This window comes from Stylophora pistillata, chromosome 2 (genome assembly GCF_964205215.1).
Source record: "Stylophora pistillata chromosome 2, jaStyPist1.2, whole genome shotgun sequence".
NCBI lineage: Eukaryota > Metazoa > Cnidaria > Anthozoa > Scleractinia > Pocilloporidae > Stylophora > Stylophora pistillata.
This window is the reverse complement of record NC_142520.1, coordinates 54,242,378-54,257,790: the sequence shown is the minus strand read 5'-3', so window position 1 is coordinate 54,257,790 and position 15,413 is coordinate 54,242,378. Positions and strand designations below refer to the sequence as shown.

At 37.1% G+C, this 15,413-nt stretch overlaps 1 protein-coding gene across 1 annotated transcript in view; it reads left to right on the top strand.

The window, feature by feature from the left end:
- The first annotated feature begins 367 nt into the window (after nt 1-367).
- Nucleotides 368-15,413, top strand: part of LOC148740394 (uncharacterized) — an 18,041-nt gene continuing 2,995 nt past the window's right edge. The window contains exons 1-10 of the mRNA XM_088750481.1: nt 368-784; nt 3,583-4,225; nt 5,396-5,814; nt 7,251-7,953; nt 8,889-8,985; nt 9,491-9,740; nt 10,607-11,407; nt 11,715-12,945; nt 13,137-13,232; nt 15,091-15,347. Coding sequence (XP_088606607.1) covers nt 3,598-4,225; nt 5,396-5,814; nt 7,251-7,953; nt 8,889-8,985; nt 9,491-9,740; nt 10,607-11,407; nt 11,715-12,945; nt 13,137-13,232; nt 15,091-15,347 — 4,482 coding nt within the window. The 5' untranslated portion in view covers nt 368-784; nt 3,583-3,597. The remainder of the gene's footprint in view (nt 785-3,582; nt 4,226-5,395; nt 5,815-7,250; nt 7,954-8,888; nt 8,986-9,490; nt 9,741-10,606; nt 11,408-11,714; nt 12,946-13,136; nt 13,233-15,090; nt 15,348-15,413) is intronic.

The following is a 15,413-nucleotide window of genomic DNA, read 5'->3' as shown; positions in this document are numbered from 1 at the left end:
CAAAACTGTTGACTTTAGATACTTTTAATATTTACTCTGTATCGTTATTAATATTTCTTTCAACTCACGGTCATTATTTACATACCCATTCTCGATTTATTCACTATTTAGGTTTTTATTAATTGATAATTTAATTGGTGCAGGTCCACATCAAGACGTAATGTCTTGCCTATCCCTACACCTGCTTTATTATGAATAAACGATGATGATGAAACGATGATGAAGCGGCGTGTCTGGTCGTTTATTCGAAATATAAAGAAATGTATGGGAGAATGTTGAAGAGTCGTAATATCGTAAACTTATATCGACGAATGTCTTTGTTAAGGCTCAAGATAAATGTAAACCTACCTCACTTGCTGTGTATTGTCTTTTCTCTGGTTCAGTCTAACAGTTCCAAACTTTCAGTCACGTTTTCTTGCCATTTTTTCCGCAGAACACACCCAACATCCCTTTGTTGAGGTGAAATGCAAACGATCGGATAAGTTTTTATCACTTTTTAAGATCGATCAGTTTCCATTCATCAAATATTACTTTGATACCTTCTGAAACATCAATTAACTACTTCACTATACTAGTCCGCCGACGAAGCGAAGAGACAAGCACTCCCCCATCCCCTGTAGTAGTCTACCTGGTCGCGTGACATGTGAGAAGCATTGTGATGTAAATCAAACCTAAGTTGTCAATCAGGGAGTGTCTACTTGTAGCCGAACAGCTAGATTGTTCACAATCTCTCTTTGATTTCGTCATAATTCGCCGCCGCTGTTCTTGTTCACTTTGCTGAGAAGTAAGTATTATGTTCAACACAGTTATGAATTTAGCCCATTTGTGTAAACTGTAGCCTCGCTAGACTCCTGAAACGCGAACAAAGATAATTCAGCTGAGAATGAACTCGGACTCTCCGCCCGATCGAACTGATGTAATATTTCCCCTCAAGTGTTTTTGCCGTCATTTCCCGTAAGATTAATCTAATTCTCTGGTATCTCCAATACTCTTTCTTTCCCTTTGTATTCTAAGTTTGCTGGGTTCTGATCCATTGTTCGTACTTTAACGACGCTCGTCAAATGCAGAGCACTTTCGTCATACGATCTTGCAGGAATCAGTCAATGTTCTGTAACAGACGAGTTCAAGTAGAAACTCCAAGCAACAACAAGAGGAAAACAGTGATTTTAAGTTATGATAGCGTTTTTAACGGGATATTATTGGAACTGGAATGCACCAGAGAAACTGTTTCTGATCGTGTTGACGTCAATTAGCTCTAATCGTTATCTGTCTAGTAGTAAAACTGTTGTTAAGCATCGATTAGTATTCACAACAAGTAATGAGAGTGTTTAAACTGATAGCAAAATTTTTCCATGGTTCCCTGGATTGTACTTCATTTTAATTTTAACTGATAGAAGTTAGAAATGTACTCGAAACCGCCAAGGTCTGTTAAGTAACCAAGTGTAGGCATGATTATATGATCTACAGGCAGTTATGTCACGTATTTGATACAAGTCAAATTCTTAGAAACTTTCGAACTCACTCATTTTTTATTCATTAACAAGCTTTTTTGGTAAGATGTAGAAACTACAGCATACTTGAATGTGCATTTCAAGCCAAAAAAGTTTGATTTCAGTATTTGGCCTGTTGTACGTTTCTTGTTTGCGAAAGCAACAAACGCTTCCCCGTTTGTATTCAATAAGTTTGATTATTATACTTTGGACATACTATGAAAAACCTGTTTGGTTGAGAGCTTTCAATCAACATACTAAAGTGTGTATACTTGACATGGTAAATGAAATATTTCCAGTGAATGTTGAATTTATTATTATTTTTTTTTTATTTAAGCACATTTTTCATTGTTTTCCCCAAAATCACTTAGGCCTAAGGAGGGGATTACAATATTACAAGTTTTATCCAATTTATTCAGGGACACAGACAAACAGACACACAAACAACCCTTCATTGGCAATAACAATGAGTTAAACCTACAAAGCTAGAGGGGTTTATTATTAATTTTAAACAATCAAATAATGGCCTCTGAGAAGCAATTAGTATTAATTATCAAACTTTGTACTTTGTGAAAAAAACCACAGTTGACATTGTAATTTACAGACTGAATACCATACAATACAAATTTAGTTTCCTGATGCATCACTGCTCAGTGACCATGCTTCACCTAGAATGTTTGTAGCAGAGGTAGAATTAGGACATCACGTTGAGCTCAGTGTACCTTAGAAAAACAAGAAAGAGTATTTCACTATTTCAGATTCAAAACTGCACTGGGAAATACATAGGTGATGCACAGCTATTAATTTTCAAGAGATATTCTCAAAGAAAATAGGAACCCAGTCTGAGGTAGGTGTGATCAACAGATGCATGCCATGTAACAGAACAATCATATAACTTAGTGTCAGTATTCAGAAAGAGAATTTACCAGGTTTGATCTCAAAGTGGGAAGAGATACAGAGATTGGGACAACTAGGTCCAGACAATTCTAGCCAGTGATAATGGATGGAAAAAAAAGACTTTTGAAATGTAGAACTCTACAAGGAAATTGAGTGAAGTTTTCTTTTGATTTAAGACAAAAATATGCATATCCCCTTGACAGTTTAGGGAATAGCTAAGTTGAATAATGTGGAGCAAGATTCTTGGCTATTTTGTAAAATTGGCTCAATGTATGTAGTTCTCTCCTCAAACTAAGAGGCTTCCAAGCAAGTTCATCATGTACCTTTGTGAAGCTGGTTCCCATTTTTAGTTATTCTTTAAACATAAACGAAAAATTATTATCAGTTTTCGTTACTTTTTTCAATTAAATTGTTTATTGCATCAACCACATCATTACACGACATAATGTGTACGACAACTGTTGCTGACCTAGATCTCATGCAAGATGTATCATAAATTGAAAATTGTTGTCTCAAAAGCATCTTACTGGGTGACAAACTCTTAAAAAAAAAGAAACCATCTTCTGAGTAATTTTCTGTGTCAATTGCAAATGAAAACAACTTACAGAGGATAAAATGAAATAACAGGTCTGGAAATAGCCACTTGGTTTGAATATTTTCAGCTTGGAAATCATTCATGTTTTGGTTTATATTACAACTGTTTAAGGTTATCACATCAAAACATAACCAACCATAGATTTGCACTAATGATTTCTTTCCTGTTAGATATTAACCTTTACAATAAAGGTAATCTTCATGTTGTTTTTAAAGAGTCGGGAGAACTCTGTTTTAAAATTCAAGTATTTTCTTGTTCGTAATAGCCTTGTTGTTAACATGTATAACGCAAGCAGTTGTTTATTTTTGACAAAAAAAATTATACAGTGAGAGTAAAGTCAAAATGTCTGACATGAAAATAAATAACTAGAGCTTTTTACAAATAAGCAGTGTTTACTCAGAGTGTTTAAAAGAACACTGAAGGGTGGATGGCTTCCAAAGATTGTACTTAGAGGAATAAAATATAACTCATTACTTTGGTTTAGTAGAAGGTAAATTATAAACCTCATTTTTTCCATTTTTGGCTCAATGGTTATAATGCCAAAGCAAGTTAGTTTAAGTTACTCACCTTTAATGACAGCTTTTATTTTTGTTGTGACAGTTTCCCATCAATGAAATGGAATTTCTTTCTAAAGAAGAGTTAAGAGGAAAGATGAGCAGAAAGAGTTTAGATCTCACTGCGGAAAGTTTGCATGAATTGCCTGCAGCTTTGTTTGAATTGACTGAGTTGGAGAATCTTATCCTGTCATGGAATAAACTTACAACAATACCTGAAAATCTCGGAAAGCTAAACAATCTTACGGTACTTCATGTTAGAAGTAACCAGCTGTCCATCTTCCCTACAAGTTTGACTCAGCTGAAAAAACTCAGATGGCTGGACATCTCACAGAACAAGCTAACCACCATCCCTGATGCTATTGGGGAGATGGTGGAGCTGGAGATACTGGGGCTGAGTGGCAACCAGTTGACTGTGTTGAGTCCAGCTACAAAGCAGCTGAAGAAACTCAGAGAGCTGTACATCTCACATAACAATCTAACCACCATCCCTGATGGTATTGGGGAGATGGTGGAGCTGGAGGGACTGGGGCTGAGTGGCAACCAGTTGACTGTGTTGAGTCCAGCTATAAGACAGCTGAAGAAACTAAAATCTTTGGATGTGAGATGGAATCCTTTTACAGTTGAAGGAATGAGAAGTGTTATGGAGCTAAAGGATAAGATTCACAGAGTATATTCAGATGTCCCAGGTGAGTAAAGGAAATTCCTCTTCACATTAATGTTGTGACATGTGCATTATTTACTAAATTGGTTCTAATGGTTGACTTGCAAGTGGTTATGCTGCTTGTTACTGATAATTACAGGCAGCTGACGATAGTTTCATAATAAAGCTCGAGAAGAATATGAAGTAATGCTTTTACAGTTATACTGTATGATTGAACAAAGTTTGCATCACTTTAGAAATACATGACATTTGTACTGGAAGGTTTGGTTATATTTTGAAAGGTTTATTTTAACAACTTGGCTGACATTGAAATTTAAGTTGAACTACAGTGTACTATAATTTGATAGGGAATTGAGGAGGGATAAAGTTTATTACAAATCATTTTACAGTATGGGATTATTGTAAGTTGTTATTTTTGCTTTCTAGTTGATTGGAATTTAAGAAGTTTATTGCAAATCATTTCACAGTTGTAGTAATTGCGGTTGTAATTTGTACTTTATATGTATTTGATTTTAATTAAGGGAGATTAAGGTTATTACAAATCATTTCTCATCTGGGAATAGTTGTGACTGTAATTTTTGCTTTATCTTATTGGAAGTTATTAAGTGTACAACAACATTTAGCTTATATCATACAGAATTTATGGACTGATATGATTTTAAAACGAGAGTTTAGGTTATTGGGAATAAAACTTTTGTCTTGTCTGGTCAGGAGTAATTTTGATAATTGTTACACCATAATTTATGCTGGCCTTGTAATATTTTAGAATGTATCAATTGTTACGTTTTGGGAATATGTGATTTTTCTTTCTGTTTTCCAAACACCATTTGGCAGAATTGACATCAGTTATTGCCTTTGTTTAGTTTGATCACTCACATTTTAATCAAACTCTTTACTGTTTCATTTCTTTTAGTTAGTTTAAAATAGTCATTGTGTTTATGTTTAGCAAACCCAGCAATGCAATGACTTTTCTATGTATCTAGTATACAATCATAGTTTTTAAATTTATACCTAGTAGACATATCATTAAATTTACTTACCTACTTCTAAGCTTGTTGCAGATTCTTTTATAACTTATTAAAACAAAAATTGCTGTTTGTTTAGGTTTCTTATTTATAAAAATAAATTACAACTTCCCCTGATTAGACTTTTTCCTTTGGCTCAATCATGACAACTTTTTTTTTTTTTAAATTAGACTCTAAAAGAGCAAAAGGAAGCAAATCACAGTTGGCTTACGAAGAGGCTTTAAAAGATGGATATGTAAAAGTTTACCGTGGGCGTCTTATACTGGTTGGTCAGGATCGCGCTGGTAAAACCAGTCTGAAGAAGAGTCTTTTAGGCCTCCCATTTGACCCTAAAGAACAGAGTACTGAGGGGATTGAAGTGGATCCTTCAAAATGTGAAATTGATGTTGACCAAGCTGTCAAGAACTGGCAGTTGACCAGGGAGAGTAAGCCAGGACTATTGGAATCTTCAAAAGATGTAGCAAAGATTGTGGCAGACAGAATGTGTGGAGCAGATATTTCTCGAAAGACAATTTTAAAGAAAGATACAATTGATGGAGGAAAACTGAAATTAAAAGATGAAGTTGGAGATATTTTCAAGTCAAAGCAGGTTTGAGAGTTTTGTAAAGTGTTGAGAATTTTACACCAGTCCTATGTCTGTAGAACTCTTTTTGTTTTAGGAAGGAAGAAAGGAAGGAAGAAGAGAAGGGAGTGCAAAGTAGCCTCATGAGAAAATATTTTTTTAAGGGAATGAGTAAGATTTAAACTTGATATTTTTCAAAATTCTTTTCTTTATGAAAAATTTTAAATTTCTTACATCCAGCATGTGCCTGAAAGAGTCTGTTTCTTTGGATGTTTTCACAAGTGTTTAGATGAGTCTAGAAAAGAATTAAAGATCTACAAGTAATTTTTATTTAAACATCTTAAATGAAGGCGTACATGCAAAAGTTTTACCATAAAAATGATGGGGCATCTTTTGATTTTTCCATTTGTGAATTGCTTTTTCAGTGGCACCTTCAGTCAACTTGAAAGGAAATTTGAGATTTTATTCTCCAATCACCTAAAATTTTAAATTTTCAGTCGTGATTATTTTTTATTCTCTGATATAATTTTTTGATAACTTTTGTTACATTTTGGCTATAAAATCCTTACAGAGGAGCCTCAATGAATGTATGTTATATATGCTAATGCTTAATATGTAACTTCAGTGTCAACAAACATTTCTTCCGGATGATGCACGATCCTCGCAGTAGATAGCGCTATTTAAGCAATAGTGAAAATCAGACCTGAAAAAAATCAGGCCTGTACGGGACTTGAACCACTGACCTCTGCGATACTAGTGCAGCGCTCTACCAATTGAGCTAACAAGCCAACTGTGAGCAGGCCGTTAAGTTGATTCGTAATAAACCCGTGAAAGTGATAAATGAGATACAATGAATATATGAAGATCATATATTTTTTTTGAACTGCGGTATTACATACGCATGATGCACGATCCTTGCAGTAGATAGCGCTATTTAGAGCGCTGCACTAGTATCGCAGAGGTCAGTGGTTTGAGTCCCGTACAGGCCTGATTTTTTTCAGGTCTGATTTTCGCTATTGCTTAAATAGCGCTATCTACTGCGAGGATCGTGCATCATATGTATGTAATACTGCAGTTCAAAAATATATGATCTTCATATATTCATTGCATCTCAAACATTTCTTCGTCTGAGTTGACTAGCTCCAGGGTTGGAGGATTTGTTCTTTATGTCTTAATCTAAGTTTACCTCTCTCTAAGGGCTCTTACACTTGAGATGTCGGTTTCAGAACTCTATACAGTAGCCAATTTATAAGTTCAACTCAGTCGGTAAACCAAGTTATCTTGTTATACCCCTCTCAGTAAAGCAGTCCAACAGTTTATTAGAAACTTGCCCCCTTAGAATTATTCTAGACTGAGGTGATCATAATGTTTTATCATTTAGCAGCCTGTCCATAATGTCAAGTTTGATTACATAATTATATACACTTAAGTGAGCATAATGTTTCATTTAATTCTCCATTCAGGTTGAGGAGGATGAAGGTTTCACAGATATTCTGCCAAACAATGGCAATGAACATTCTACTGAATGTAAAGATGAAAACATGCAAGCTGAGCCTGATGTGATGATTGATGTTTCTCAACCGCCTGATACTGTTAAGCATGTTAATCAGTGGTTAAAGTATGCCAAAGGCAAACCCATCAAAAGTGCCTTACTCACAGAAGAATCCTATGTTACAATGGACGTGTGGGACTTTGCAGGGCAGCACTTGTACTATGCCAGCCATCCTATCTTCCTATCACAGCGGGCACTATACATATTGGTGCACAATCTCAGCAAGCCTTTGGATGCCCCAGCTGAGCCCAGTATGAGGCAAGGGTGTAATGATGTGAAGTTGGAAAATCCTAACAATGAAACAAACATGGAGAATTTGCTGTCATGGCTGGCTACAGTACATAGTGTTGCCCTGGCAACCGATGACACAGATGATGATGCACAACACAAGCTGCCCTACCTCCACCCCCCAGTGTTCATTGTTGGCACACATGCTGACAAACCAGTTGAAGACATTGCAGTAATAAAGAAACAAATTCAGAAGAGAATTTCTGGTATGGAATATGAGAAGCATGTAGTCAAACCCTTATTCTGCATTGACAACACTCAGAGTCCTAATTTGATGAAAAAATTTATCCATAAGATTAAAAAGCAGATTGGAAAAGATAAAACAGGTAAGATAAATGATTTTATTACACGACTCGGGCAGTCAGAGGGCTAATAACTAAAATCAACCAATCAAAATGCTTCATTGCCAGTCCAATACATAGTATTGGACCGGGCACTGTCCCGAATGATAAAACAGGTAAGATAAATGATTTCATTTTGTATCCATAACCATAGGTTACTTGCAGTAATTGTTGACTTTATAATTGTATAAAAGCTTATCTTTGGGTGAATTTCAAGAACACCTGATTTGTAGCAATTTTTGTAACCAAAAGCTCAATATCGGGATATGGTTGACAAGCATTGAGCATACAATAATTATTATCTGACTTACATTGTTACATGTTATCCAGCAGCAGGCAGTGTGTTGTGCTTCATTATAATTTGAATTGCAAGTAGATAGAGAGACAGAACATTCTAGTGGAAGTTGTAGAGGGATTAAATGATATTACTATGGTGGAATGAGCTAGGACTTAATTATAGTGGAAAAAAGTCAGAGTTTGAATTGCAAGTAGATAGAGAGACAGAACAATTTTTCTAGTGGAAGTTGTAGAGGGATTAAAAGATATTACCATGGTGGAATGAGTTAGGACTTGATTGTAGTGGAAAAAAGTCAGAGTTGTTTGTTGTTGTTTTTTTGAATAACCTGCACTCTGCTTTAAGCTTTCAGCTACTCTATATTCTGAATATACTAGCAGCATCATATAGAGTCCAATTAATTTTTGGAGATGGAGCCATTAATTTCAGAGTATGGAATAATTATAGGGAACAGAAGAGCTAAAATGTGGGGATTTAAAGAGATTGTCATCTTAGCTAAGTTGTCAGCTGTAAAATCTCTGCAATTATACAAGTATAAAATTATGCTATCATACTATGCTCATTGTAAGCGCATGTTTCTGTGTTGTATTAGGCTTTGAATTCCTTTTCTAAATATATCCTGCAGAGCAAGAAGGAAAAGTAGATGGTATAAATGAATTACAGAACACAATCCTGAAGGTGTTGAAGCAAGAGCCTTATATGGGAGAGAAGATACCAGTGAGGTAAATAAAAAACACAATTTATTTGGAGAAACCCCAGTTCATGCACTTCAAAATCGATTTTTTTCCCTCAAATCAGCCATGATAAAGATTTTAAATGGCACGCAGTGTATTTAGCATAATTTTATGTGCAGGTAAGTAATAAAAAATATCCTTCCACCACTGGATTAAATTGTGGGTACATCAAAATTTGCAAAACTATAGATTGTACAAATGCACAGCAGTTGCTTCAGTGCAGACAAACAAAATTTAAATTTGTGTCATTACGACAATGTTATAATTCTAAAAGATAAGAAGATGTGATTGATATTTAAGTAGGCACAGTTCTTGGAATTGACTTTGTATGTTGCAAAAAATAATCATGTCTGTTGTAGTTGAAAGTTGAAGATAGTATGATCGAGGCAATACATGTATTAACACTTGAGGACTTTAAAGACATGCATGTCGAACTGAATTTAAGACCCAATTTGATGCCAGAATGCATTGTAGGTATTCTGTTGCTTTCTAGGTGGTTTCTGTTTGAAAAAGTGATTGAAGCTTTGGTGGCAAAACAGATTTATCACAGAAATCTGCAACAACTTGAGCACTATGCAAGGAAAGAGTGTTTCATGGAAGTTGCAAAAGAGTTTGACTCCATGATCAGTTTTTATCATGGCCTGGGGATGATAATCAAGCACCGCAGTACAGTTGTACTGAAGGCTCAGTGGCTGATTGATCTGTTCAAGCAGCTGATAACCATTCCACCTTTCAATAAACAGGTAAAAAAAGTATTTTCATTTTAGAAAGACTAGCTTACTTGGAAACTGTTGTTCAATAAATTAGAAAAACAGGAAACTATGCACGATGATTCTTCGAAGAAATGGGCACTTATTTCAAAAGCTATAGAGAACATGTAGAGGGGTAGACGGCATCGACCAGCGGCTCTTCTGATGTCAGCCGTAATGTCATTGTTTGATCTGATTGATTGCATAAATACGCCCCAGTACTTGAGGGGCTAAACTGTGCTGCGAATCCAGTTTTCCTCGATGTAACCGACGAACTGCTGTGAAGGCTCCGTATTAGGTTCTGGTTTTAGGCTACCGATGGTTGCGGCAATGTGTTATAATTTGTTGGGTAAGAATCGACCAGAGGATTGGGGACCAACTGATCGAAAGTGGGTACGAAATGTCTGAGCCTAGGTACGAATCGTGTAGGCACGAAAGATCCGGCATGGTTACGAAACGACTCGATACCACCTGTAAACATGTGTCTTTTACTGTTTATTGTTATAATCATATGATTTGTTGACCCCACACTATTTTACGTACTTTTTGCAGCTTGTCAGGCCATTTATTGATTTAGCCTTTTTATGTACAATTAGAGACTCGCATTAAGTTGCTACTGCTCACAATAATTGTATTCACACAATTGAATAGTTCTTTTTGCGTGTGCTAGTGGGCGTATTCACCTCTGAGCAACCCAAGATACAAATTTGCCCATTAGTGGTTTCATAGCCAACCATTTCAGTGTATTAATGGAAATAAACTTTTATTTCTTATAAATGTACGTGGGAAACATTCAAAAGGAACATTACGTGGCCTTTCCTTATCCAGAATTGTTGCATTGTTCCACCTACATTTTCTAGAATCCCCTGTATGCTAAGTACTGGCAAGAACTTGAAGGAAGTGGCATCCTCAGCATGAAACATGTTGATCATGTGTTCTCCAGCTTTATTGGCCAAGGAATCATCAAAGAAGACATCTTAGACATGATGGAGCGATTTGGTTTGATTGCTAAGTTCTCAGTTTCCCCAACTGACGTAAAGTACTTTGTACCAGCTCAGCTAAAGTCATCACCTGATAAACTCTGTAAGATGAAACCGTCGTCAACAGATCCCTGTCCATTGTATCTCCTGTTTGTCCATGGCTTTGTCCCTCATGGCCTCTTCCTACAGCTTGTCTCACGATCCATTCGTTGGTGTTCAAAGACATGGCCCGCGGATCAACCTACTCTGTACCAAAATGGAGCATGGTTCATCATTGGCAAAGATATTCATGATTTTGTCCTCGTATGCAAAACAGGATTTGTGAAGGTAATCTTGAGACAAAGAACACAGAGTCATCAGGTTGTAGGACAGAACTCCGCTGAACTAGCTAGTGTCGTTCGTGAATTTCTTGAAGACACCCTTCATAATTTGTCACAAGAGATGCCGTACCTGAGGGGACTACAGTATAGGCTGTGTGTTGCATGTCCTTACTGCCATCAAGGGGCAGAAGAACCAAGTCGTGCATGCTCAGACCATGTGAAAACCACGTGCACCCACGAGGACTGCTTCCACCTCATTGATGCAAATGAAGGCCGAGCGGAAATATGTAAAAGAAATATCGATGATAAAATACTTCCTCCCTGTGGATTGGAGAAATGGTTCTCGAAAAGAAGAAAACAGGTATGATCGATGGAAACGATTTTTCAAGTACAGATTTGTAGCCTTTGATTTATCTTTGGAAGTTCTCTCCTCCATTTTACTTGATCTGAGAATCAAATGTTCCTTGTTGAGAAAGGTAGCCCTAATAGTTTATATCCAGTTTCAAATATTAGTAAGAGAATCTCTATCACGATGAAATTAATTTTCGAGTTTATACTTTTCTGTTTTCCTTTGGTTAAGTATTGATCGACATACATTTATATCGTAACACACGTAATATGTTATGTTCTGTAATCGTTTTAATGCTAAATGACGTATTTTTCTTCAGGGTTTATCTTCAAATGTGGCTGCTAGATCACTCGGTGAAGCAAGTAAAGTTGAGGCAATGAAGTCTAACACCACATTGAAGGTGACTCTCCTGGGCAGTGAATGGAGTTCATCAATGGGAGGCTTGTCCACCATAAACAGACAACTTGCCATTCTGTTGGCCAAACGTAAGAAAGTGGACGTCACACTCCTAGTCCCACAGTCTGCCTGTTCTGAAGAAGACAAGAGAACTGCAAGAAGCCTCAATGTTTCCATCTGGGAAGCAGAGAAACTTACAGGCTACAGTGACCCTCTTGACTGGTTGAGTTTCCCACCAGAAGACCTTGTCATTGACTTTGTACTAGGTCATGGTGCTAAGCTTGGTAAGCAAGCCCAGGTTATCAGAAAGTCTCACAGTTGCAAGTGGATTCAGGTAGTGCACACTGCACCTGAAGAACTTGCTATGCAGAAGAACTATCCCGAGGCTATTTCCAAAGGTGAAGAGAAGAACGCAACTGAAGTGGGGTTGTGTAAGTTGGCAGATGCTGTTGTAGCAGTTGGACCAAAGCTAACAGACGCTTTCTCCGCTCAGCTCCGCTCTTGCAAGAGACACGAAGACATCCTTCAACTGACTCCTGGAACTTTCCGTGAATTCTCTGACATAGAACAAGCCCCAAATGAGAGTAAAAAGTTCAAGATCCTGACCTTTGGCCGTGGTGATCTAGAGGACTTCAGCCTGAAGGGCTACGATATCTCTGCCAAAGCAATAGTTGAACTGAAAGACAGATCTTACCATCTGATCTTCGTGGGTGCACCTGAAAGTAAACAAGATAAGGTTGCAGCAAATTTGCTCAAAAGTGGAATTGCTAAAAGGCAGCTGACTGTGAGGAAGTTCATACAGAGCAAAGAGAGATTGAAAGAAATATTTTGTGAAGTTGATCTCTGCATTATGCCCTCCAGAACAGAAGGGTTTGGATTGACAGCATTAGAAGCTCTGTCTGCCGGTCTTCCCATTCTTGTCAGTGGCAACTCGGGATTTGGTGAGGCATTGTGCACTGTACCATCAGGCAAATCATTTGTTGTGGATTCTGAGGACCCTAAGGAGTGGGCAAAGGCAATTGCTGGTGTCCGAGAGAAGGAAAGATCAGACCGCCTCCATGAGATTCAGCAACTGAGGAGTTCCTATGAAGAGAAGTTCAGCTGGGAGGAACAGTGTGATTTTCTTGTGGAGAAGATGTGGGACATTGTTCGTGGTGAGAATATTTTGAATATCCTTCAAAAAGTGTTTTTGGGCACGACTCGGCTTTCAGTCCCTTATAAAGCATCATGGAAAGCTGGGACACTACAGATAAAAAAATATGTTTAACCTGAATAGTAATCAGTGGTTTTATCGTCTTATTGATTGGTGTAATATTAATAAAACAGTTTCTTTCTATCTTTTTAGCTTCTAAAAGACAAGACCCAAGATTCAGAACTCAGGAGGGCGAAGATGTGGATACGCCAACCGAACAACTAACAGTTGATTCATTACTGACTCCAAGTAAGTAACAAAATATTTATAACACATCGCAATTGACATCCCCAAAGAGTAACATACAGGTTTGAAGAAGATACAACATTTCTCCTTTCCTTTTCTTTCAACTTCAGGCCAGCTACGCTTTTTGAAAATGGCTCTTGTGATAATATTTTGCACTGCGGAAGAGAGATGTTCTTTTTGTACCTCTGCTTTCTCCGGTTATGATCGAAAGACATGTATACACTAATTTGATTTTCTTCTACTTTCTGATATGGGCGGATGACTTGGTGTAATTTTTGTTTTAGTCAATTGAAGTTTTTATTCCATTTCACCAGAAAGCAAACATAAATTGCGTAAAACAGGAAGACTTGGGGCGTTTTCTTTTTTGTTCTTTTTTAGTCGTGGGTACGCGAAGCGGACAAACGACTATTAGAATGCGGCAGAATATGCAAATGTTCACTCACTCAGATGTAAACAAATCGATAATGATAACGACTTTCCGAAATTATACGGGAACACCTCTATTACATTTCCGAAGGAATGCTGCGACTTTAAAATTTAACTGGACCTTTCTTTGAAGGAGTTTCGATTTTGATTAAAATACTCGTCGCAGTTAGCACATGTGCTAACTGCGACGTCAAAGCTCTTTGAATTACTAAAGGTGTAACTCTGAGTGAAGACGCTTAATGCAATTGGTTTTCCGCGATCATCTTTCGCCATCATTTGCATTATTGTGGAATATTCCTCGCCGTTCCCGGGTATATTTTGTTTTTGACAAAGCGTCCAGGCCACAATCGTTCTTAAATACAATTTCAAGCCTTCATTCTTTTCACTGCGAGCCGTCAGTATTTACATCGTTATATATCGCTAAAATGAGTAACCGGCGAATTTTTATAGGGGAAAGCGAGGCGTTGTTTTCGTGACTGGCCAATTGTTTAAGTTTCTGATGGTTTTACCTCTCATCTGTTTGGTAACTACGCAAACATTAATTTGTAAAAATCATTGTGTGTTCACCCCTGAACGTTAAAAATATATCAAGTCGAAGGAATAGTTTTTGTTATTATTACTTAAATATCAGTTTTCAAAATATCCAGTCTGCATTCTGTACCAAATCTGCAGTCTGTAGTCTGCATTTTGCACCCAGTCTGCATTTCGTACCCGGTTTACAGTCTGTATTTTGTACTGACCGATAGCTAAAATGTGAATTCTGACCATTCACCCAACATCATCCCAGCTGTTCAAAGTAATGCCATCTAGTTTTAACTGTATCAGGGAATTACCCATTAGAATTTAATTATCTTCAAAACTCATTCCAACGCGATGTATCCACGACTTATTCACAGTTTCCTTTGATTTTTCCCGAAACGAAGCCCAAGTTTAAATGCTGTTGCTATCAAAACGTGTATTTGTTCCGGCTATTCAGAGTGTAGTCATTTTCCGACACAATAATGAAGTAATCATATACTAATGCGATTAATCCTTCATTTATACGAGGTCTAACCCTAACCGCGGTTTTCAATCAATAAATGTCCTTCCTAAATTTAATATAGTTTAGAACGCGGTTTTGTCAAAAAACGGCACAGTGAAGTTTGTTTAAATAACCGGCGCTGGGGTTCTTTTTCCAGTTCTGCAAACATGTCAGAGTTTAAACCTTGTCGTAAATTTTTCCTCATTGCATCTTCTCTCTTGACTTTTAGTATATTCGTTTGCAAATAAAAAGTCACAATTTATCATTTCAAGGCTCAGTAGCTGGACAATACACTGGTTGTTTAGTGGTTGAAGCCCTTTTTACCTTTTTTACCCCCAAACTTCTCTGTAAAGATGGGGAATTGTTTCGTTTCTTTCATGCCGTTAGATTAAAAGAACTTTTTGTCCCTTCTAGGTTCTCTTGACCGAATCATCCGGGAACTTCAGCAGATGCAACTTGACGCAAGCAAAGTCAAGAGCAGAACAGATCTATCATTGGGACTGAGGACTACTGCATCAGACAAGGGCTTCACGATATCTGACAATCAAGGATCAGGAAATTGCATGTTCTATGCCTTGTCAGAACAACTGGAAATTGTTAAAGGAATCAAAATCACACATGGCACATTAAGGCAAACCTTGGTTCAGTACCTCAGAGGTAACCCAAAACTAGTAAGTTGATGTTAGTATGTCTAACAGAGTTTGTCTCTTGCTGTTCTATTTAAGGTTAAGTGTGTA